This window comes from Pan paniscus, chromosome 1, assembly GCF_029289425.2.
Source record: "Pan paniscus chromosome 1, NHGRI_mPanPan1-v2.0_pri, whole genome shotgun sequence".
In the NCBI taxonomy this organism is placed as follows: domain Eukaryota; kingdom Metazoa; phylum Chordata; class Mammalia; order Primates; family Hominidae; genus Pan; species Pan paniscus.
Genome location: NC_073249.2, coordinates 83,999,858 through 84,026,027, shown reverse-complemented (window position 1 = coordinate 84,026,027; position 26,170 = coordinate 83,999,858). Strand labels below are relative to the sequence as shown.

General features: G+C 39.3%; 1 protein-coding gene across 2 annotated transcripts in view; it reads right to left on the bottom strand.

Annotated features, from left to right (window-relative positions):
• The window catches only part of TMCO1 (transmembrane and coiled-coil domains 1), a 41,612-nt gene that overhangs the window by 12,236 nt on the left and 3,206 nt on the right, over positions 1–26,170 (bottom strand). For both annotated transcript variants that reach the window (XM_008978256.6, XM_003824586.7), the window contains exons 3-6: positions 20,185–20,244; positions 14,946–14,992; positions 12,824–12,891; positions 3,895–4,039 (exon numbers count right to left, since the gene is read on the bottom strand). In XM_008978256.6, coding sequence (XP_008976504.1) covers positions 3,895–4,039; positions 12,824–12,891; positions 14,946–14,992; positions 20,185–20,244 — 320 coding nt within the window. The remainder of the gene's footprint in view (positions 1–3,894; positions 4,040–12,823; positions 12,892–14,945; positions 14,993–20,184; positions 20,245–26,170) is intronic.

Here is a 26,170-nt window from a genome sequence, read left to right as displayed (position 1 = left end):
GCCGATCCGCACTGAAAATGAGCTTTGCATTCCTGATAAAATCAACTGATACACAACTCGTCACATTTTTAGAAATAATTAAAAGGAGTGTAAAGACCAGCTTGAGTTGAACTTCCTAAATAATTTTTTTTTTTGAGACAGGGTCTGGCTCTGTTGCCCAGGCTGGAGTGCAGTGATGCAATCTCGGCTCACTGCAACCTCCACCTCCCGGGCTCAAGCAATCTTCCCACCTCAGACTCCCAAGTAGCTGGGACTAGAGGCATGCACCACTATACCCAGTTAAATTTTTGCATTTTTTGTAGAGATGGGGTTTCACCATGTTTCCCAGGCTGGTCTTGAACTCCGGGGCTCAAGCTATCTGCTCGCCTTGGCCTCCCAAAGTGCTGGGATTACAGGCGTGAGCCACTGTGCCTGGCTCTAAATGATAATTCTTAACAACATTTATTTCATTTTGAAAACTCTACAGTTTTAGATGGTGACTTTTCGGTGCATCTAAGATTACTATTGATCCATCACAAGTAAAGTAACAAAATCTGCCTGAAATTAAAACAGAATGGGGCCGGGCACGGTGGCTCACGCCTGTAATCCCAGAAATTTGGGAGGCCCAGGTGGGTGGATCACCTGAGGTCAGGAATTCGAGACCAGCCTGGCCAACATGGCAAAACCCTGTCTCTATTAAAAATATAAAGGGTTAGCCAGGCATGGTGGTGGGTGCCTATAATCCCAGCTTCTTGGGAGGCTGAGGCAGGAGAATCACTTGAACCCGGGAGGCGGAGGTTGCAGTGAGCCAAGATCGAGCTATTGCACTCCAGCCTGGGTGACAGAGTGAGATTCTGTCTCAAAATAACAACAACAACAACAACAACAAACTCAGAATTGCTCTTTGTTGCTTAAAGTGAAATATATACATCGTGGTTTTTATGTTTTACTTATTTATTTATTTTTTTGAGACAGAGTCTCGCTCTGTTGCCCAGGCTGGAGTGCAGTGGCGTGATCTTGGCTCCCTGCAATCTCCGCCTCCAGGTTCACACCATTCTCCTGCCTCAGTCGCCTGAGTAGCTGGGACTACGGGTGACCACCACCACGCCCAGCTAATTTTTTTTGTATTTTTTTTAGTAGAGATGGAGTTTCACTGTGTTAGCCAGGATGGTCTCGATCTCCTGACCTCATGATCCGCCCGCCTCGACCTCCCAAAGTGCTGGGATTACAGGCGTGAGCCACCACGCCTGGCCCGTCATATTGTGTTTTATTAAGATGTCAACCCAAGCCACAATTTTAAAATTTCAGACTTAACAAATTAAAGACCAATATTCCACAGAGATCAAAGGATCTGTGCTAAACCAAAAGAGATCTGTGTTGTCATTACCTTAGCTTTCACAATAAACTCCTGCTATGGTTTGAATGTGTCCCCGAAAAGTTCATGTGGTGGAAATGTAATCCCTCTGCCCTCATGAATAGATTAATGTCATTATCACTGGAGTGGGTTCCTTATCACGAGTGGCTTTGCTATAAAAGTGAGTTCTCTCTGGTTCTCGCTCTTGCCTTCTCACCATGTGATGTCCTCCACCATGTTATGATGTAGCAGGAAGGCCCTCAGTAGATGCCAGTACCATGCTCTTGGCCTTCCTGCAGAACTGTGAGCTAAATTGTCTTTATAAATTAGCCAGGCTGTGGTATACTGTTACAGCAACAGAAAATGGGCTAGGGCAGCTCTATTACAGAGACCATTTCAAAAATTTAAGTATATACGTCAGCTAAGCAAGAGTACAACTTATTGGTGGACATAATCATTTAGCTATTCAACAAACACCTCAAACTCAGCGTGTCTTCTAACCAACATACTCTTCTTTCTTCTATTCCCAGTCTCTTAGTGAAACTAGTCCCCATTTGGTCACCAAAATAAAAAACCTGAAAGTCCTCTTAGTTTTTCCTTTCTCCTTCACATTAAATCAATAACTAAGTTCAGCTGGTTTCCCCTTCTATTTATTTCTCAATCTTTTCCCATTCTTTTCATCCCTCTTTTCACTGTTATACTTTATAACATAATGATTTTTTGCTACACTATTATAATAGTCTTTTGATATTTCTGTATTTTAGTCATGCTCCTCTTATAGCTAACCTTCACAATGCAGTAAGTGCCAGAAAATATGTGCCAGAAAAGGAAGCCTTAAAACTTGATTGTGTTTAAAAGGAAGAAGAGGGAGGCATTCAGAAATAAGGAAAAACAGAAGCAAAAAGTACATCTGAGTGAGTGTAACATGAAAACTATTAAGCAAACCAGAATGGGCAAAGTGCTGTATTTGTGGGGATGTGATGGGATATGAATTGGGAAAAAATATTAAGCAATACAATGACAAAGATCTTGGTGAGCCATGAACTATAATTTGATTTCCCATTGATTCTCACATTCCAGGGGGATAATGGTTTGAATCTGTGTCCCCATCCAAATCTCATGTCAAATTGTGTGGTTTAGCACCATCCCCCTCGGTACTGTTCTTCTGATAGTGAGTGAGTTCTCATGAGATCTGGTTGTTTAAAAGTGTGTAATACCTCCCACCTCTCTCTCTTGTTCCTACTCTGGCCATGTGACATGCCTGCTTCCCTTCTGCATTCCGCCATGATTCTAAGTTTCCTGAGGACTTCCCAGAAGTTGAGCAGATGCTAGCATCATGCTTCCTGTACAATCTACAGAGCCATAAGCCAATTAAACCTCTTTTCTTTATAAATTACCCAGTCTCAGGTATTTCTTTATAGCAATGCAAGAACAAACTAATACACAGGGCAACCAAAAATCTTCTGCCACAGACAGTATTCAGAAGGAGGGGAGAAAAAGAGAATCACTTGTGTAAGTGTAAGGAAAATTTTATGTTCCTATTTACTGCATGTGCAAACCTTTCCACTACAAAGCCTGCCAAACGGCAGTATGTTCAGAAACTGAATAATGCCCTAAAATAAAGAATTGTTCAGCCAGAGACCTTAATTATCGGCCCCCCCGCCTTTTTTTTTTTGAGACAGGGTCCCGCTCTGCTGCCCAGGCTAAAGTCCAGTGATGTAATCAAGTCTCACTTCAAGCTCAAATTCCCAGGCTTTTGTGACCTTCCCACCTCAGCCTCTAGGGTAGCTGGGACTACAGGCACATGCCACCATACCCAGCTAATTTTTAAATTTTTTGTAGAGATGGAATCTCACAATGTTGCCTAGGCTGGTCTCAAATTCCCGAGCTCAGGTGATCCTCACGCCTCAGCCTACCAAATTGCTGGAATTACAGGCATGAGCCACGGCACCTGGCCACCTTTTTACTTCCACAGGCCCATCTTGAAAGCCACTTCATTCTCTAAACCTTTCTGCCTGAACCTTTCCCCACTAATCGAATGTTATAGCTCTCTTCCGGGCCTTCATAACCCTTTTACTCCTTAGTTCTCACTCTTTTTCACTACGAATGTCAAATCACCAAGTTGGCCAAATGTAAATTCTATAACCTAAACTTTATCTCAACTGTGAATAACCTAAAATTACCACATTGTTAAACTTACTTGTGCTCCTGAGCCGCTAAATGGTGCTGGTATATAATGAAGAAATGGTACTGGGAAGACCAAACCCACTCTCTACTTTTGCAGCTTTAGGCAGTTGTAATAAAGAAGGAGCCTGAGAGCTCTAAGAATGGGATGTGGAATCCATGTTTGGTTTTATCACTACTTCTCATCCCTAAGGATCAGTCATCTAGACCTATAGCCATTTAAAATGGCTTTTGGAAGATACACTGAAATTCTAAAATGAGCAACTGAAAGAACTCAGGAACAATGGGTAAACATTTCTAGTATTATAAAAGTAAAAGCTAATTGGTATGACAGCAAGGAAAAATATACATATTAAATGTTAGATGTGATCACCCACCTGTCGAATCGACATAGTACAGAGAATATACAGGAAAATGAAGGAACAGTCTGTGGTGTCATCTCCCAGCAGATTTCGATGAGACAGTCCTTGGATGTAAGAAAGAGGGGTAAAAGGAAGCTTTGCCACCACTCTACCATCAAATCTAAAAGAAAAAAAAAAAAAAACAAAGAATTGTTATCTTTGGAAGACTGACAACTTTCTTACTTCCAAAGAAGAATCTGGGACAGAAATAGAGCTTTAAGTCTCTGATCTCTGAAAAACAAAGAGAGGGTGACATGCTAAAAATACACATGAACCTGATGTACCATGATGTAAAGAAGAGCCTAGATTATTCTCATCAATCTTTTCCTAAATTAGTCATTCTCAATTCTTTTGGTATCAAGACCCCTTTATATACTGACAAATTATTTAGGACCCTAAAAACTTTGTGTTTCTGTAGCTTATAGTTATTAATATTTACTGTATTAGAAATTAAAAATGAGAAATGTTTAATATTTATTTTTTTTGAGACGGAGTCTTGCCGTGTCGGTCAGGCTGGAGTGCAGTGGCACAATCTCGGCTCATTGCAACCTTCGCCTCCCGGGTTCAAGCGATATAAAATCTTTTATATCTTTATATATAAGTTATTTAATTATATGAAGTTGAACACGCATGAGACTTTAAACCAGCAACAAATCTGAAAAATCTTCTGATAATTCCTTTTTTTTTTTTTTTTGAGATGGAGTCTCGCTCTGTCACCCAGGCCAGAGTGCAGTGTCGCCGTCTCAGCTCACTGCAACCTCCACCTCCTGCTTCAAGCGATTCTCCTGCCTCAGCCTCCCGAGTAGCTGGGATTACAGGTGTGCACCACCACACCCAGCTAATTTTTGTATTTTTAGTAGAGACAGGGTTTCACGATGTTGGCCTTGATGGTCTCGATCTCTTGACCTCATAATCCACCTGCCTCAGCCTCTCAAAGTCCTACAGGAATAGAAGCTTGTTATAAGGAACAGAAATTGGTGTCTAGCACAATAAAGAAAAAAATTGGGAAGAGAAGAAGGAAGGTGCAAAGAGAGAGATGATTTACAATAGGTGGATTATTTCTTTAAGTGCACCTACTCTGTGACTCCAGAGGGCAGGATCACTGCTCACAAGTACAGATATAGGGAGGCATATTTTGGCCCAGTAAAAGGAATTATTTTCAAACTCTAAAAACTACTCAATAAAAGTACTAGTTATCTCAGAAACCACTAAGGTCCTCATTGTTGGAAATAAAGGATGACAAATTATCTGTTAGAGACATTAGTGATGAGCTTTCTGTATTAGGAGAGAAGTTATGTGTTAAATGACTTTTAAGATCTCTTTCGGGCTGGGCACGGTGGCTCACACCTGTAATTCCAGCACTTTGGGAGGCCAAGGCAGGCGGATCACCTGAGGTTGGGAGTTCGAGACCAGCTGACCAACATGGAGAAACCCTGTCTCTACTAAAAATACAAAATTAGCCGGGCATGGTGGCGCATGCCTGTAATCCCAGCTACTCAGGAGGCTGAGGCAGGAGAATCACTTGAGCCCGCGAGGCAGAGGTTGTGGTGAGCCGAGATCATGCCATTGCATTCTATCCTGGGCAACAAGAGCAAAACTCCATCTCAAAAAAAAAAAAAAACAAAAAAACTTTCAATTCTAAAATCCTGTTATTTCAACTTTATGTAAATGATTCAGGAAGAGATGCCAAAAAGTAGATACAGCTACTAAATAAGTAGCTATATCTAGTCCTTTTTCTGGCAGTCTGGGAGTTCAAGTCCTTCCCTTCTTAGTCTAACCATAGATTTTTTTCCTTAAAGCATCTGCCAGCTGTTAACAAATTTTAAGAGTGTAAGGGATATTATTTTTGTTTGTTTCACACAGGGTCTTGCTCTGTCATTCAGGCTGGAATGCAGTGGTGCAATCATGGCTCACTGCAGCCTTGACCTCCTGGGCTCAAAGAATCCTCCTGCCTCAGCCTCCCAGGAAGGTGAGATTACAGAGGTATAGCACCATGCCTGGCTTTTTTTTTTTTTTTTTTTTTTGTAGAGCTGTGGTCTTCCTATGTTGCTCAGGCTGGTCTCAAACTCCTGGCTTCAAGTGATCCTCCTGCCTCAGCCTCCCAAATTGCTGGGATTATAGGAATGAGCCACCACTCTTGGCTTACATAATCTTTTAGTATCCCTTATAGTCTTGGCCAGGCGTGGTGGCTCATGTCTCATAATCCCAGCACTTTGAGAGGCCGAGGCAGGAGGATCACTTGAAGCCATGAGTTCGAGACCAGCCTGGGCAACATGGCGAAACCCTATCTCTACCAAAAAAAAAAATTAGCCAGGTGTCATGGTGCATGTCTGTAGTCCCAGTTACTCAGGAGGCTGAGGTAGGGGGATCACTTGAGCCCAGCAGGTTGAGGCTGCAGTGAATAGTGATCACACCACTGCACTTCAGCCTGGGTGACAGAGCAAGATCTGGTCTCAAAAAACAGATGATCAAAGTTAAACTTGGAGAAATTATGTTAAAGACTGAATAACTTTTGTCCAATATAATCAAAACATGTATTAGACTTTTAATTTCATATGCCAGTTTATAAAAATAGATATACAGCCTTTAACTTCTAGGTGCTGACAGTCTAAGACACAATATATTTTTTAAATGTACAGGGTACAAAGACCAGAACAAAAACATGAATACAGCACTAATATTGGTAAAATATATTATGCAAACCTCCACTAGTTTGGGAAAACAAAACACGCAAATAAAAAGCTATTGTTTGCCAGTGTTCTGAATAAGAAAGTTGCTGAAAATAATATACATAAAAACAAAAAAAGAAGGCCGGGAGCGGTGGCTCACGCCTGTAATCCCAGCACTTTGGGAGGCTGAGGCGGGTGGATCATGAGGTCAGGAGTTTGAGACCAGCCTGGCCAATATGGTGGAACCCCCTCTGTACTAACAATACAAAACAGAGTAGGTAGTAGGCAATGAAAAGAAAATTAGCCAGGCATGGTGGTGCATGCCTGTAGTCCCAGCTACTTGGGAGGCTGAGGCAGAAGAATTGCTTGAATGCAGGAGGCGGAGGTCGTAGTGAGCCGAGATTGTGCCACTGCACTCCAGCCTGGGCGACAGAGCTAGACTCCATCTCAAAAAAAAAAAAATATATATAGCCTTCTTTCCTGCCAACATATCCTTTTATAAGAAACCTGATTATAATGAAGCTTTCATATAATTTTCCTCCTTGAAGATACTCTACTTGACTTCTTTGACTTCTATAGCTTGGAAGACCTATATCACACACACACACACACACACACACACACAGCATCTAGTATTTTATATTGATGAACTGCAAAAATAATCTGGCATTTCAATACTGGTCCAAGGTCTAATAACTTAATCACCAAATATTTGATAAGTGCTTATTATATTATTAACTCTATTAAGGATAACATATCACATATGCTTGCATATAGCTTTGAAAACCTCCATTCTTTAAAAATTTCATAAATATCATAGCAGTGATATGGGCATTCTCTTCATCTTGTTCCCATCTTTACTGCAGTATCGTTGGTATTTTACCTTCGAGTATTTAACCCTCTTCTGGTTGTTCTAATTCATTGCACAATAGAACTAGAGAACAGTGATGGAGAGAAAGGAAGGGATGGAGGGAAAAGAGAATTTGGAAAAGATGACAATATTATTTGTCTGATCATATGATTATCTATCTAGAAAACTAGAGAATCAAATTAAAAGCTAGGAGAGTTCAGGAAGATGTCCAATTAGAAAATAAAATCACAAAAATTGATAACCTGCTGGGCATGGTGGCTCACGCCTGTAATCCCAGCATTTTGGGAGGCTGAGGCAGGTGGATCACTTGAGGTCAGGAGCTCAAGACTAGCCTGGCCAACATGGTGAAACCCCATCTCTACTAAAAATACAAAAATAAGCCAGGCGTAGTGATGCCTGCCTGTAATCCCAACTACTCGGGAGGATGAGGCAGAAGAATCACTTGAACCCGGGAGGTAGAGGCTGCAATGAGCCAAGATCGTGCCACTGCACTCTAGCCTGGGCAACAGAGAACAGTGTGAGGCTCTGTCTAAAAAAAAAAAAAAAAAAAAAAAAATTGATAAGCTACTTATATACAGTAGTAGCAAACTAGAAAATATGAAATATTACTTATACTTATTTGGAAAGAAACTACAGAAAGTATATAAAATAGACTTGGCAGAAATACCATGTTTCTGGAAGGGAATACTAAAAATTATAAAGGTATTTAATACCTCAAAATTAATGTACAAATTTAATAAAATTTCAGACAAAACTCAGAAGGGATTATTTTAGAGGAAGCTGACACTTGATTGATTCTAAAATTCATTTGAAAGAATAAGTGCCCCAGGAACAGTGAACAATACAGTTAAAACAGAGTACGTAGTAGGCAATGATAAGAAAATAGTTTGAAAAACAGGCTGGGGCTAAAGCATGGAATGTCATGAGAGCCAGGGTAAGGAGTCTGACTAAAATCAATAGTCAGGGTTGCATGGTGATAAGTGTGGACTTTAGAGTCTGAGAGACAGGGTTAAACCCCAGCTCAACATTTACTAGCTTGGAGACCTTGAGCAAGTTAAGTGACTTAGAGTCTCACGTCCTCATCTGTAAAACAAAGATTAGAATTCTTATCTTAGAAGACTGTTAAAAGTAAAAGGGAAGGCAGGGCGCGGTGGCTCACACCTGTAATACCAGCACTCTGGGAGGCCGAGGCAGGCAGATCACCTGAGGTCAGGAATTCAAGACTAGCCTTGCCAACATGGTGAAATCCCATGTCTACTAAAAATACAAAAATTAGCTTGGTGTGGGGGCAAGTCCCTGTAATCTCAGCTACTCAGGAAGCTGAGGCAGGAGAATCGCTTGAACCTGGGAGGTGGAGGTTACGGTGAGCCCAGATCACGCCACTGCACTTCAGCCTGGGTGACACAGCAAGACTCCATTTCAAAAAAAAAAAAAAAAAACCAGTAAAAGGGTAACATATATAAAAAGTTCACTACAGTCCCCAACATGGGTTACTATTTAATCAGTAGCAGATAATGTTATTAGGCAATGAGTAACAGGCTTCTGAGGATGGCTAACTTAACAATGTTGGATAGAGAGGAGACACCTGAGGGAGCGAAAGCAGGCTATTGTGATACCAAGCGAAAAGTAATAGCAAAGGAGAAAAAAGGAAATAATCATTGAAACTAGGATGGGAGCTGGTGCTAGGATGAATGAGAAGGGAGGGAGGGATGAATGAATGACTACACAGACAGAAAACAGGGGCTGTTAACTGAGAGGAAGAGAAAGTTGAAAGGGTCAGATTTAATCCAGTACATATCATTAAATTTGGGACAGGACAGATATGGAGTAATGTCTAGTGAAAAGAAGAGGGAGAGGAAGGGAAACAAAAAAGGTTTGAATTCCTGGTGATTAGAATTGAGTACCACTAAAACATATGGATGAGAATGCTGCTTTCACAGGGAACACAATTGGTTCCAAGTGAGTTTCAAAGTCCATGGTTGACATTAGGGTTCATTCTTGGTGTCGTACATTCTATGGGTTTGGACAAATATATAATAACATGTTATCCACCATTATAGTATCATAAAGAATAATCTCATTGCCCTAAAGAATCCTCTGTGCTCTGCCTAGTCATCCTTCCCTTCCTCCTAACTCCTGGCAACCATTGATCTTTTTACTGTCTCCATAGTTTTGCCTTTTTCATACAGCAGGAATCGTACAGTGTATAGCCTTTTTGGAAGAGCTTATTCACTTAAAATTATGCATTTAAGATTTCTCCATGTCTTTTCATGGCTTACTAGCTCACTTCTTTTTAGCACTGAATAATATTTCATTGTCTAGTTGTACCACAGTTTGTTTATCCTTTCACCTACCGAAAGACATCTTGATTCCTTCCAACTTCTGGCAATTATGAATAAACCTGCTATAAACATCTGTGTACAGGTTTTTGTGTGGATCTAAGTTTTCAATCTATTTGGGTTCACTTTCACTGTTTATTCTATATAAGTGTTTGAATTTTTTAGAAATAAGTTTTATATATTACTCATATAAGAAAATTATTTTATAAAACTCCATATATGATTTTTTCCCCCCGTATATGATTCTGATGCACACTCCTGGTTAAGATCCACTGCCTAAGTTTTGGGAAGCTACTGATACGTAATAAACAAGTCATTTCATATCATCAGGGAAAAGATGATTTATTCAACTACGTGATATTGACAATGGTTAAAAACTTAGTAAAGCTGGAAACCATATACCAAAATAAATTGTAGACGAAACAAATATTTAAATATAACAAGTAGGCTAGGTGCAGTGGCTCATGCCTGTAACCCCAACACTCTGGGAGGCCAGAGGTAGGGATCACTGGGGCCCAGGAGTTCAAGGATGCAGTGGGCAATGACTGCACCACTGCACTCTGGCCTGGGTAATGGAGTGAAAACCTGTCTTTAAATAAATAAATAAGAAAATAGAAAAAAACAGGAAAAAAATTTTTCTATAATCTGATATGACAAACGGCATTACTTACATAATGGAAAAGAGTAACAGCTTTAACAACAAAAAATATTTTCCAAAAAAAGAGTTTAATAGCCTCTATATGTAAAAAACTCTTGTAAATAAAAACATAAAAAATAAACGTCAAAAAAAAGAAGGCAGGGAGCAAGTGGAGGGAATGAACTAGGAACTTAAAACTGGAAAAACATAGTAAGTATATGAAAAGATGTTAAATCTCACACAAGTTATCAAAAAAATGAAAAAATTTGAAAGAAATATTATTTTTCAACTATTCAATTGGCAAATTTTAAGCAGATATATCATAATTTCCAGTGATGATAAGTATAAGGAGAAAGAACCATTCACAAGTACTGATGGCAATAATCTAAAGATATAAATTAATAAAATCTTTCTAAGGAACAATATATACCAAAGTTTAACTCATGAAATACTAGGATATACCCTAAGGGAATAATAAGTATACATTGGTATACATACTATCTAAAAATTCTTTATGATGATTAATAAAAAATTAGTTAAACAGAGTACATCCTGGCCAGGTGCAATGGCTCACACCTGTAATCCCAGCACTTTGGGAGGCCGAGGTGAGCAAATCACCTGAGGTCATGAGTTTGAGACCAGCCTGGCCAACATGGTGAAAACCCGTCTCTACTAAAAATACAAAAAATTAGCTGGGTGTGGTGGTTTGCACCTGTAATCCCAGCTACTCGGGAGGCTGAGGCAGGAGAATGGTTTCAACCCAAGAGGCGGAGATAGCAGTGTGTTGAGACCGGGCCATTGCACTCCAGCCTGGGCATAAAGAGCAAAACTCCGTCTCAAAAAAAAAAAAAAAAAAAAGTACATCCATTCAATGGAACATTATAAAGACATTTCAAAAAAGAGTAAGTTACAGAAATTAATACATATATCATGTTTTAAAAATTGCCCACAGATTTTTGTGTGGACAAAAATTATAGCAGGTTACAAAACAACCATTCTTCTGTATTAAAGTTTATATTCAGCCTGGGCAACACAGTGAGACCTCGTCTCTACAAAAAACTTTTTAAAAATTAGCCTGGGCCAGGCGTGGTGGCTCACGCCTGTAATCCCAGCACTTTGGGAGGCCTGGGTGGGAGGATCACTTGAGGTCAGGAATTTGAGACCAGCCTGGCCAACATGGTGAAACCCCATCTCTACCAAAAATACAAAAAGTAGCCAGGCATGGTGGCACACACCTGTAGTCCCAGCTACTTGGGAGGCTGAGGCAGGAGAATCGCTTGAACCCAGGAGGCAGAAGTTGCAGTGAGCTGAGATCGCGCCACTGCACTCCAGCCTGGTGACAGAGCGAGACTCTGTCCCGAACAACAACAAAAAGATAATAAATTACTATCATCGTTGGATATTTTCTGTCAAACTCAGTTCCATAATTACTCTGGTCTGCTATATGCTGGTTTAGACAACAGTAATTTACCTTATCATTAAACAAGATTATAGTTATTAAGACTCTATTTTAAGAGGCAAAAGATCTTTTTATGACTACCTTCATTTTGAAGCAGCAGGTTAGTAAGCAACTGAAAAAGAAGGAACATATTAAATTCTCTATAGAGAACCCATAATGCCTACGCCTTATGTCTTATACATAAAACACCCTCAATATTAAAAGGGTAAAAAAGTTATTGTGTAATTGTATTTTATAAAAATTAAATTCTGGCTGGGCGTGGTGGCTCACGCCTGTAATCCCAGCACTTTGGGAGGCCAAGGCAGGTGAATCACCTGAGGTTAGGAGTTTGAGACCAGCCTGACCAACATGGCAAAACCCCGTCTCTACTAAAAATACAAAAATTAGCTGGGCATGGTGGTGCATGTCTGTAGTACCAGCTACTCGGGAGGCTGAGATAGGAGAATCGCTTGAACGCAGGAAGACAGAGGTTGCAGTGAGCCAAGATTGCGCCACTGCACTCCAGCCTGGGTGACAGAGCAAGACACTGTCTCAAAAAAAAAAAAAAGACCCAAAAAACAAAAATTCCCTTGATTTTGATAATTGTTTTGAAGTTATATAAGAAAATGTCCTTAGGAAATATATAGAGAAGTAGTTATGGGAAACGGGGCATACAGCCTACAACATACTCTCAAATGATTAAGAAAAATACATAAATAATGTATGGATGAGCACACATATAATAGAGAAAGAAAAGAGAGAAAAAGAAAAAAAAGAAGTGAAGCAAAACATTAACAACTGTGAATGTAGGTAATGGATATACTATTCTTGCAACTTTTCTTTAAGTTTGAAATTACGTCAAAATAAAATATTACCCAAAAAGTTCATGCTAACATACATACAAATATAGAGTAATAGCTATTAGTCAAAAGCATATAAAAGGACACTCACATGGAATTGAACATTCCCATTAGGGCAGTAAAACAAAAGCCAATAGCGAACATGGATTTCATTCGAACCTGTAATGAGACGAACAAATTGTCATTTTACACTAAAAAAAACACATCTAAAGCATTATCTCAAAAGTTTTGGTTTCATGTCATTTTTTTTTTTTTTTTTTTGAGGCAGAGTCTTGCTCTGTCTCCCAGGCTGGAGTACAGTGGCGCAATCTTGGCTCACTGCAAGCTCCGTCCCCCCGGGTTCACGCCATTCCCTTGCCTCAGCCTCCCGAGTAGCTGGGACTACAGGGGCCCGCCACCACGCCTGGCTGATTTTTTGTATTTTTAGTAGACATGGAGTTTCACCGTGTTAGCCAGGATGGTCTCAATCCCCTGACCTTGTGACCCGCCCGCCTCGGCCTCCCAAAGTGCTGGGATTACAGGCGTGAGCCACTGCGCCCAGCCTCACGTCATTTTTTAAAAAAATCTCCTTAGCAGTTCAAGACCAGCCTGGCCAACATGGTGAAACCCCATCTCTACCAAAAATACAAAAAATTAGCCAGGCGTACTGGCGGGTGCCTGTAATCCCAGCTACTCGGGAGGCTGAGGCAGGAGAATCACTTGAACCTGAGAGGCAGAGGTTGCAGTGAGCCGAGATTGTGCCATTGCACTCCTGCCCCAGGCGACAGAGTAAGACTCCGTCTCAAAAAAAAAAAAAAAAGTACTCCTTAGCAAAAAGCTATAACTGTATGTTGGGTAACCCACCCTTCACCTCCAATTCCTCTTCTTGCCACCCGGTGAGGAAGAATATTGGGGTGACTTTGTGGCCCAATTCTGGCCAATGAGTTAATAAGTACTGGCAAAAGGTCTCTCAGTAAGTAAAAGAGAACTATTGCACAGTTCTGGTGTCCTATGTTAAATGTATAGAAGTTAAGTGAAAAATTAATCAAGCTATATAATTAGCCTATCTATGCTTTAGGAAGATATGCTCAAATAAAGCCTACTCTTAATAAATAATGAGGAAATTGGTAGTGAAATCACTTTTCCTTATACTTCATGGTATGCCAGATACTGAGAACAAAAGGTCTCTTAAAGAACAAAAGAGCCAGGCACGGTACCTCACACCTGTAATCCCAGCACTTTGGGAGGCCGAGGCAGGTGGATGGCTTGAGCTCAGGAGTTCAAGACCAGCCTGGGCAACATAGCAAGACCCTGTCTCTACAAAAAATACAAAAATAAGCCAGGCATGGTGGCACACGCCTGTAATCCCAGCTACTTGCGAGGCTGAGGTAGGAGGAGCGCACAAGCCCAGGTGGCAGAGGTTGCAGTCAGTTGAGACAGAGCCACTGCACTCCAACCTTGGTAATAGAGCAAGACTCTGTCTCAAAAAAAAAAAAAAAAAAAAGACTTGGCAGGGTGCAGTGGCTCACGCCTATAATCCCAACACTCTGGGTGGTTGGGGCTGCAGGATCCATCACTTGAGCCCAGGAATTCAAGATCAGTGTGCCCAGGAATTCAAGATCAGTGTGGGCAAGATAGCAAGACCTCATCTCTACCAAAAAAAATTAAAAATTAGCCGGGCATGGTGTACTCCTGTAGTCCCAGCTACTTGAGAGGCTGAGACAGGAGGGTCCCTAGAGCCCAAGAATTCACAGTGGCAGTGAGCTCTGATCGTGCTACTGCATTCCAGCGTGGTTGACAAAGCAAGATCCTGTCTCTAAAAAAGAAAAAAGAAAAAAGAACACAAGACAGTAATAAAAGCCATTTATAATGTTCCAACTTCTATACTGGGATTACACACATCACCATAAAACCAAAGATTCAGCATTAACATAAAGAAGAAAAAGAAAATAAACTACTTCATTTGAAAACATAAGAGGGAACTAAGAACTGTGTGAAGAGGACAAATTATGACCTCTGAGACGGTCTAAAAAAGCTATTTATAGTATTAAAATGAAGTTTAAGAGCAGGAGCATATTTTCACTTCCATTTGGTCCAGGAACACCCATGATATTATTTATAGCCTTCACAGGTGATAAATTTCTGAAAAGGTGAGTGCAATGCACTTGACGTAAATCAGTCTTTTGCTAAAAATATTATGTGGTTAACCATGAAGTTATAGTTAGGTCTCTTACCATTGATAGATCTCTGTTGTTATTCTTCAGTTTCTCTTCTTGTCTCTCTGCAAAGAATTAATGAGATGGTTAATACATACAATGCTGAGCACAAAGCAGCTGTTAAATAAACTGTCACTGATTGGTGATTACAAAAGCACTCTATCTCAATATCATTTAATAAGATGATGAAAACACCTGGGATAGTATACATTTTGTACTCAGAAGATTCAAATGCAGCAGAGCACCAAAATATTTCAATTTAAATAAATAAATCTTTAGTGTTTTTTTGAAATTACCTCTGGTATTAAATGTCTTAACTCTGTACATTAATATATATGCTTATGTTACACCAAAGGGAATTGCCAATCAGTTAATTTGTAAGTATAACATAATGATTGTACTTAGATGTCTCAAATTAGTTATCCTTCTCTTAAATTTTCTTTTTTCAATTTCTCTAAAATGGCATATAGTCTAAAATTATAAGCCAGTTGACAGGATGAACTTAAAATTCAGGTTCTAGCTGGGCAATCCCAGCTCTTTGGGAGGCTGAGGTGAGAAGATCACTTGAGGCCAGGAGTTCAAGACCATCCTGGGCAACATAGCAAGACCCTGTCTCTGCAAAAAATTTACAAATTAGCCAACCACGATGGTGTGCCCCTGTAGTCCCAGCTACTTGGGAGGCTACAGTGGGAGGATTACTTGAGCCCAGGAGTCTGAGGCTGCAGTGGGCCATGAAAGCGTCACTGTGCTCCAGCCTGGGCGATAGGGTGAGATTCTGTCTGAAAACAAAAACAAAAACAAAAACAAAAAACTACGCATTCTCTAAGTAGTGAACCTTTAGAACACAACATCTATGAAATTTGACAAAATTTCATGGAGAGAATAATCTGGAAATATGCAGAAGATACATTTATATTTAGAATGATTTCTTTTCCAAGGTGACTAGCAAAAGGGAAAATTAAAATTCAGAAAAGGAATACTCCAAAAATGGAGGCTACATTTCTTGTGGCTATTGGAATAAACTAGTAGCAATGATGACATCCATTCTGACCACAGAGTCAGTAGACCTTCAGCCAATCCAAATAACATAGAAAAAGGCCTAGAATGAGTGTATAAAATTCAGGGCCCCAAATATATTAAATTTCAAAAATTTCCTCTCATATTTAAATCCAAGTCATGAAGAAAAGAGGCCAGGTGTGGTAGCCCACACCTGTAATCCCAGCTCTTTGGGAGGCTGAGGTAGGAGGATTGCTTGAGTCCAGGAGTTCAAGGGCAACACAGAGAGACCCCATCTCTACAAAAAACTTAAAATTAGCCAGGCATGGCGGTATATGCCTGTAGTCTGAGCTATTCAAGGAGGCTGAGGCAAGAGGAGTTGGGGTTGTGGTGAGCCATGAACATGCCACTATACTTCAGCCTGGGCTGACAGAGGGTAACCTTGCCTCAAAAACAAAAACAAAAACAAAACAAAACAAAAAAAGAAAAGAGATACTTATCCCACTCAGACAAGCTTCAGAATGTCTGCTCTCCCTTTCCCATCCACCTTCTGGGGACATCTGCCTGGCACCATACCTTGTTGAAGGGTTAGCCTCATGAAGATTTATAACACCCTCTGTCCTACTACTGCTGACCCAAGAGGCAGCCAAACCATAGGCTCTCCCATGACCTATGACATAAAAAGATCAGCTGGGCCAATTAGATTCCTCTCTCCGGAATTTATGCTAGAAAATTTTGGGAAAATAAATCAATTAACTATGGGAACAGAAATAGAAAAGTTATAATATGGTACTGGCTCTGAAACTTTAATTTGCCTAAGAATTATATGGGCAGCTTGTTTAAAAAAAAAAAAAGAAAAAAGTAGACTCCTGGGTCCCACATCCAGAGATCCTGATTCAGTAAAGTCTGGGAGTAATACTTGGAACCCTTCATTTTTCACAAGTATCTCAAGCAATATTGATGTAGGTAATCTATGGATCACATTATGAAAATACTGAGATAGAAACCAAGGACACAAGCATCTGGAGCAGATATTCCTAAGGGGTTGGGAGTGGGGAAGGACACAGGGAAGGTTAGGTGAAGGCAAAAGCTGAATGCCAAAAAAATTAGTGAAGTCTTACAGTGAAGATCCCTGTCCAGCTTTTTCTCAAGACTTGCTCTGCTTGCAGGACTTGCTTTACCACGGTTCCTGCCTTCCTGTAACCACTTAGTTCAGCTTTGCCTGAGTTTCTCATTACGTATATCCTTCAAATAAACCCCTTATGACTTCTTTATTTGGAATACAACAAAACAAACTATATAAAAATCATATACCAAAAGTAAATTCATTTTTCTTCTTATAAGAGGGAAATGCAAAATAGTCAAAACATTTGCTCCTGAAATTAAGAATTGGGAACATCAAATCTTCAGTTAAAAAGCAAAGGACGCTTCCACTGCAGATTAATGGTTCTCTCAAGGATTGTTATCAAAGAGCTTCACCTAGTGAAATCAATGACATTTTGCTTCTCCGGAACACTGAATATTGCTGGCTGCTTCCCTCTTACTGAAAACTCCCTTCTTTCAGTGCAGTGGCTTTACTCTTTATACTCCCTTTTCCCCAGATACTATATATATATTTACAAATATATACTATATATACAAATATATAGTATATATTTGTAAATAAGCTCAAGTGAGGAATCTGGGCTAAGAAAAAGTAAGGGTTAGATAATAATAAAACTATATAGGATCAGTACATAAAAATACATTTAATTGGTCCTATAAAGTTGCTGGAGATGAACACCAAATGAGCAAATCTCATGATTTTCTTGCATGAGAATGAGCAAGTCTCATTCCAGGCTTATCAGCAGCCGATTCAAAGGAAAACAAAAATCAGTTCGAGCACAGTGTCCATAAGATAAAATAAATCAATTACTTATGAGAACTGCTACTTTTCCTGATATTGAAAACTAACAGAAACAGTTTCCACAATTTCTTATCAAAAGACAATTGTGTAATGTTGTGGATGTTTTTGAATATATTCCATAGTAGTACTATAACAAATTGTATTATACCTGGCTGAATTTTTCATAATAAGCCTAACAATGCAAATGCCAAGGCGAAATACAGTAAAAGCATTTTATGAAGTCCAAAATAATCCAGTTTAGGTTTACAGATTTCTGATAGTCTGGCTTAATCTAAGATTAAAATGTACAAATCTAGAGAATGTATAGATCATCTTTCAAGCAATTCTTCATAAATATTACATCTCATAATGTCTAATAAGATTTTGATAAGCAACTCTTCATAAATACTACTTCCTTTTTTGCAACAAAGTTTTGCTCTTGTTGCCCAGTCTGGAGTACAATGGCGCGATCTCGGCGCACTACAACCTCCACCTCCCAGATTCAAGTGGATTCTCCTGCCTCAGCCTCCCAAGTAGCTGGGATTATAGGCATGCACCACCACGCCTGGTTAATTTTTGTATTTTTAGTAGAGATGGGGTTTCGCCATGTTGGTCAGGCTAGTCTTGAACTCCTGACCTCAGGTGACCCACCCATCTTGGTTTCCCAAAGTGCTGGGATTACAAGCGTGAGCCACCATGCCTGGCAATAAATATTATTTCTTATAACTTCTGATGAGTTTTTCTGGGGTGAGCAAACAATTCAGGGTTACACTCCATGTTAAGATCATTTGAATTCAGATACACTGTGTTGCCAATTTAAGGACAGAGGATTATCTGCCTTCCATTTTTATATCCTTCCTATTCTTTATAGCAAAGGTACTTGAAAGAGTTGTCCATGTTGAACGTCTTCATTTTCTCACTGTCTGCATTCTCAATGTCTGCATTCTCTTCTTCATCTATATGATCTGGCTTCTGTCCCCCATCCTGCCACTGAAACCATTTTTGCTAAAAGCACTAATAACCTCCATTTCTTAGACATTTACCATCATCATCAGGCCCTTCCTCCTCCCTGACACTCTCCTCTCAACTTCTGAACACTACTACTTTCCAACTTATCTGGCAATACTTTTTCAGAACTTTACTTCTTCTGTTGTTCCTTAAATTTCTGTTCCTCAAGACTCTTGGCCGGCATAGTGCCTCATGTCTACAAGCCCAGCACTTGGAGAGGTTGAGGCGGCGGATTACCTGAGGTCAGGAGTTCGAGACCAGCCTGGCTAACATGGTGAAATCCCGTCTCTACTAAAAATACAAAAATTAGCCAGGTGTGGTGGTGCATGCCTATAGTCCCACCTACTCATGAGGCTGAGGCAGGAAAATCGCTTGAACCCGGGAGGCAGAGGTTGCAGTGAGCCGAGATCACACCACTGCACTACAGCCTAGGAAACAAGAGTGAAACTCTGTCTCAAAAAAAACAAAAACAAAAACAGAAACAAAACAAGCAAACAAACAAAAAAGTACTTATCATCCTGCATACTAATCATTTATTTTCTGGTCTATTTTCCCTCTCTAAATAGAGCTCATAAAAATAGAATCTTTTTCTACTTTGTTTCTCCAATGCTGTTAGGAGTAACTGACACTTAAAAAACATCCAGGATCGCTATACTAACTGAAAAACTTTAATCAGAACAGGAATTGACATAGTCTAATCGCATGGAATTCTCCCCTGGGCTGTAACAGCAGTGACCTAGGTATACAGACAGTTTCTAAAACAAATACACAATCTCATAATAATTTTTTTCCTAATTTCAGAATCAAGAAATGTCATAATGTATAAAAACAAATCATATACAATCCTTTACGAATTGTCTTTTGGAAACAGAATTACTTAAATTCTAAGTTATACTAAAAAACTAAAAACACATGATATGGTCATTATTTCTCCAAGTATATCAAAATTACTCAGAAAATTTCCTACCCCTTGGTGGATTTCCATCACTAGTCAATACTCAGTAAGGAAGCCATGGAAACAATGAATACAAGTAAGACTTAAGTGGAAATAATCATCTCAGATATAAAAAACAACATGCTTTTACAAACTATGCCAAAAACCCTCAGCCAAGTTCAAAAGCCACAACTGTCATTTTACAAAACTCAAATTCCAAAGCTAAGAGCAAAAACAGAGGAACTGCTTAAATTTGTCCTGTACACCTCACAAAATGGGTAAGAATCAAGTGAGATAAAGTATGCATGTGCTTTATAAACCATAAAATCATAGAAATGTGAGTTATCACTATTAATAATTTTATATTTTCATTATCTAAGAATTAATTTTTTTAAGAAAACCCAAATTTCATTTTGACTAATATCTCATCTTACCTATTTTCTTTTTCTGTTGTCGACCAGCTGACTCTGTTATTGTTTCCTTCTTCTTTTCCACTGTAAACAACATAGTAACACAGTAAAAATTAACTGGATTATACTAAAGAAACAAAGGATGCTTTATCACAGCTGAACCAATGAAAGAAGCTTGCAAGAAAGTTACACACTGACTGATTATGGTCATGATTAAGTTAACTGGTCCGCTCTCATAGCTACTGATGGTAAAAGGTAGATACAATATTCTAAGAATGAAACAACAATTATAAGCATCATTAATCAAATACCCATAAAGAATTGTATTGATATAATCATAATGAAAACAGACCATCAGCTGAGGATGATTACCTTAGCTAGTTTCAAAGCACAATTTTCAAATTTCTATTCTCTCAGATAACTAGGGTTCATTGTAATTCCATTTTCTTATGACAGAAGGTAGAAATTTATTCACTCAGTTATTGGCTGCCTAAATAACTCTAAGCAGATGAAAAAAAATATGATCCCTACCTTCTAAAGAATAATCTAGTCAGGGGAAATAATCAAATGACAATTACAGTAATGTGACAAGATAGTTATACGCACACTGCAGGAAAATCAGGAGAGCCAAAAAAGCTAAGACCAGCCAGACGCAGTGGCTCACACCTACAACCCCAGCACTTTGGGAGGCCTAGGCGGGCAGATCACCTGAGGTCAGGAGTTTGAGACCAGCCTGGCCAACATATAGTGAAACCCCGTCTCTACTAAAAAAAAATACAAAAATTAGCTGGGCGTAGTGGCATATGCCTATAATTCCAGCTACTTGGGAAGCTGAGGCAGGAGAATCACTTGAATCCAGGAGGTGGAGGTTGCAGTGAGTTTAGATCACACCACTCTACTCCAGTCTGCGCAATAGAGCGAGACTCTGTTTCTCAAAAAAAAAAAAAAAAAAAAAAAACAACCAATTTTTCTGATGCATTTCAATTACTATCATGATTACATAACAATAAGCTTTTGAAAAAGAAATAGTGGGCTGGGTGCAGCGGCTTACACCTGTAATTCCAGCACTTTGGAAGGCCGAGGTGGGCGGATCGTGAGGTCAAGAGATTGAGATCATCCTGGCCAACATGGTGAAAACCCATCTCTACTAAAAATACAAAATTTAGCTGGGCATGGTGGTGTATGCCTGTAGTCCCAGCTACTTGGGAGGCAGAGGCAAGAGAATCGCTTGAACCCGGAAGGCAGAAGTTGCAGTGAGCCAAGATCTCGCCACTGCACTCCAGCCTGGCGACAGAGCGAGACCCCATCTCAAAAAATAAAAAAAAGAAAGAAAAAGAAATAGTGTAATGTATTTATATTATATTTACCATCTTTAATCACCTGTAAATGGACTACGGATATGTCAAAAATTACCTTTACTTAGTTTATTTATATTATCTGTTACCCATATTATCTTAGTATACTAATAGCAAACAGTACGGTATAGGTACCATTTCTAAAACCTACATTAAGGAGAATTAGCAGGTAGAACTCTTTCCCTTAGTACATGAAGTTTGTCCCTGAATTCTAAAAGCAAAATTGGTATCACTGCTTTATCCAAGAATTGTAAAATTCAACTTGACTCCAATATTGCAAATGAAATTTAAAAGGCTGGCCAAAATAAAATATGTGTTTTGTGTATTTGTGTGTGTGTGTGTGTGTGTGTGTGTGTGTGTGTGTGTGTGTGTGTGTGTTCTGGAAGACTAAGTAACAGATACTGTTCTAGGTAAATAGAAAGGTAAGATACAGGCCAGGCATGGTGGCTCAAACCTGTAATCCCAGCACTCTGGTAGGTTGAAGTGGGAAGACTGCTTGAGCCCAGGAGTTTGGGATCAGCCTGGGCAACATGGCAAGACTCTGTCTCTATAAAAAATTGAAAAATTAGCCGAGTGTGGTGGCACATGCCTATAGTCCCAGCTACTCAGGAGGCTGAGGCAGGAGGAGCTCCTGAGCCCAGGAGCTTGAGGCTGCAGTGAGCTGTGTTCACTTCACTGCACTCCAGCCTATGCGAGAGTGAGACCCTGTCGCCAAAATAAAATAAAACAAAACATCATGTACATGGAAAGAAGATTTTGAATGAACATACTAGTGAGAGATCATAAAAGAAAAATGTCAAATTTCACATTTTAAAATGTTATAAAAATAACATTTTATGTCGGGTGCAGTGGCTCAGTTCTGTAAGCCCAGCACTTTGAGAGGCCAAGATGGGAAGATCATTTCAGTTCAGGAGTTCGAGATCAGCATGGGCAACACGGTGAAACCTCGTCTCTACCAAAACTACAAAAATCAGCCGGCCATGGTGGTGCACTCCTGTGGTCCCAGCTACTCAGGAGGCTGAGATGAGAGGATCATGGAAGCCCAGGAAGTCAAGACTGCAGTGAGCCATGATTGGGCCACTGCACTCCAACCTGGGTGACAGAGTGAAACCCTGTCTCAAAAAAATAAATAAATAAATAAATAATAAACATTTTTATTAAAATGTTATAAGGATGACATTTTAAAAGACAAAATGGACAGAAAACACTTAATGTTTTGTTCTTTATCATTGTTATTAAACAAAGAAACAAAAATATTTCTTTCCCACCCCAGAAGGACTATAACACAACTACTTGGCATTTAACCATGACTGCATAGAAAACAGGGCAATAAAAAGACAGAAGGCTAGAGAATAGAAACATAAGACAATTCCATAAACATTAGTCTGGTCTTCTAGCAGACCAGATTGAGACTAGATAAATTGTTTTTAGGGATAAATTAATCTAATGTTTTTCAAACTTCATGAGGTTGTGATGAAACCTTGGTGTGTGGATATTTATTCATCAGAATCTCACCTGACAACAAGAAGTAGAAATGTCAGAGTTGACAAAAATAAAAGATGTCTACTATGAAACACATTTCTGTCCATGATCTGTATTCCTGCATTCTAAATTCCAGAGTTCTGCCAAACAGTTTATAAATTATTCTAAAAGATTTATCCTATTTTACCGTAAACAACAGAAATACCTCATACTTCACAGCAATTTATACTTAGTAAGTGCTCTCAAATAAACAACTGTGTTACAAGAATCAAGTTATATATACTGTATTTTAATCTTTTTCATTTATTGAAGTATCCTTTCATTAGTATATATTATAATAGTAACACAATAAAAGAAGACCTACTGATATTTAGAATACCAGTGACCACCTGAGTCAACCAACTCACTACCTTTAAGAAAGCATTTTCTTTTGTTAAAAGCAGCTCAGTAGGACTGCTTTTTGGACACCAGTATTCTTCTAAAAATGCCAAGGACCAGATCAGCACAAGCAAAGTAACCTATATCAAATTCTGATTCAAACCTCTTTATATTTTTGATATTCTTCAAAAACCCTACAAACTTCCCTTGCTTAAATTCATACTACGTTCTGAATACAAAGTATCAGAAGGAATTCTGTATTTGCAATTAAGACATTTGTTCAAAGAGGAAATTTACCTTATATTTTTCCTTTTTAATATTCCTCATGCTAAATATAATAGTTGTGCATTTGATTATACATTCCAGAAGACAGAATTTGTGGCCGCTCATTTCATATTGTACTTACTACAGTAAACTAAACACATAGCAAGCAATCAAATATGTCGATTGATCATATAAATAAAAATAATACATGTTTACTGAGTTTTGGTAGATTATCCAGAGTAGAGGACCTAAGACCACAAGAAATGCCATGAGTCATTCCAATCATCAACCTACCTCATACTTACCTTCAAAGGAAGCATATGAAGAAATTATAGTAAAATTGCAACTACAGATGTGTAAACTGGCAAATGTATTACTTTGTTTCGTTTTTGTTAGAGATTGGGTCTCACTCTGTCACCTAGGCTGGAATGCAGTGGCCCAATCTCCCCTCTCTGCTCACTGCAAACCCCGCCTCCTGAGCTCAAGCAATCCTCCCACCTCAGCCTCCCAAGTAGTTGGGACCACACACACATGCCACCATGTCAGGCTAATTTTTTGTACGTTTTGTAGAGATGGGGTTTTGCCATGTTGCCCAGGCTGGTCTTGAACTCCTGAGCTCAAGCAATCTACCTGCCTCAGCCTCCCAAAGTGTTGGGATTACAGGCGTAAGCCACTGCACCTGGCCTCAACTGTATTACTTTGAATTGCAGTGTACAGTGAAGGAGACTTTTCATTTATTTCTATAAAGTAAATAATTAAAGACAAGGCAATATTGTAGATACCAGTGAAGCTCAAAATCTATAAGGCAAATCCATATTATATAAATATTTAAGGTATAAGAATATTCAAACCAATTTGAAGCTAAATTTGTTTTGCATTTCATAAAACTACTCAATGATATAAATGACATGAAGAAATGTATACAGGGATGCCATTGCATGCTGCCAACTAGCATAGGATCATAGCAGAACAATTTTTCACAAAGAATATATGTGATGTTATGCTACACAGATAATTTATTAAATACACATTTATCAAGTATCTAATATGTGCCAGGCACTGCATTAGGTACTGTGGATACAATGGCCTTTGTCCTCATAGCAATTACAGTTTTGTTGAGGAGAGAGACATTACCCTGATGACCATAATCATATATAGGTAAAACTGCAATTGTGACAACCACTCTAAGGAGAGGTATGTGGATAAATCATAAACTATGATAGGAAGATTTGGCCCTGTCTGGGAGACTGGATAAGGCTTTGAGATCTGAAGAATGAGTAGGAGTTTACTAAACAAAATGAGAAGGGAAACTTATCGCAGGTAGGAGGAACAACAGATACAAAGTGCCTGTAGTAGGAAACCATAAGACTAGCCCAGAGGACAGAAAAAAGGCTTGAATGAATAGAGAATAGGGAGCAAGAGAGAATATGATACAAGATGTAGCCAGGAGAAGGGAGGGTGGTACTGTGCTGTGCTGGACCTTACAGGCCACATGTTTATCCTAAAGCAATGTGAAGAAATTGAAAGGTTTTAAGAAAGACAAGTAACATAATCAGATTTGTGTTTTAAAAAATTACCCTAGATGCATTATAGGGGGCAAATTTGAGTGGCTGCAGATGGACCAGAGAGGAGGTTACTGCAGCAGATTAAATGAAATATAATAGAAGTTTAGACTAGGTGGTGATGGGAGAAATGGAGAGATGTGAAATGATCTGAAAACTATTCAGGAAAACACCAATAGGGCTTGGTAATGGACTGCATATATGGGGCAAAAGAAGAAAGCATTCAAGTTAACAAATGTTTGTTAAACATTTACTATGTGCCAGTCAGTGTTCTAGGTAAACAGGATACATAGGTAAACAACAACAAAGAACCGTGTCCTAGTGGAGTTTTCATTCTAGCAGGTAGAAATACACAATAAACAATAACATGATAAATAAGTAAATCATATAGTATATTAGAAAGTAATAAAAGCAACAGAAAAAATAGAACAGGGTAAGGAATATTAGGAGTAGGGGAGATGGGCAGGTTGCAGTTTTATTTTATTTTATTTTTATTTTTTTTGAGACAAGAGTCTTGCACTGTTGGCCAAGGTGGAGTGCAGTGATGCAATCTCGGCTCACTGCAACCTCCGCCTCCCAGGTTGAAGCAATTCTCCTGCCTCAGCCTCCCAGGTAGCTGGGATTACAGGCATGTGCCACCATGCCCAGCTAATTTTTGTATTTTTAGTGGAGACGGGGTTTCACTATGTTGGTCAGGCTGGTCTCGAAGGCCTGACCTCGTGATCCACCCACCTCAGCCTCCCAAAGTGCTGGGATTACAGGCCTGAGCCACCGCGCCCCGCCTTGCAGTTTTAAATAGAGTGGTCAACTTAAGAGTCAGAGGTGATGTTGGAACAAAGATTTGAAGAAGGTAATAGGATTAGCCCAGCACATATTGCAGGGAAGAACATTTCTAAGCAGAAGGAATCACCACTAGAAAGGTCCCAGCACAAGAGTATGGCTAGTATGTGTAAAGAACAGCAAGCTGGA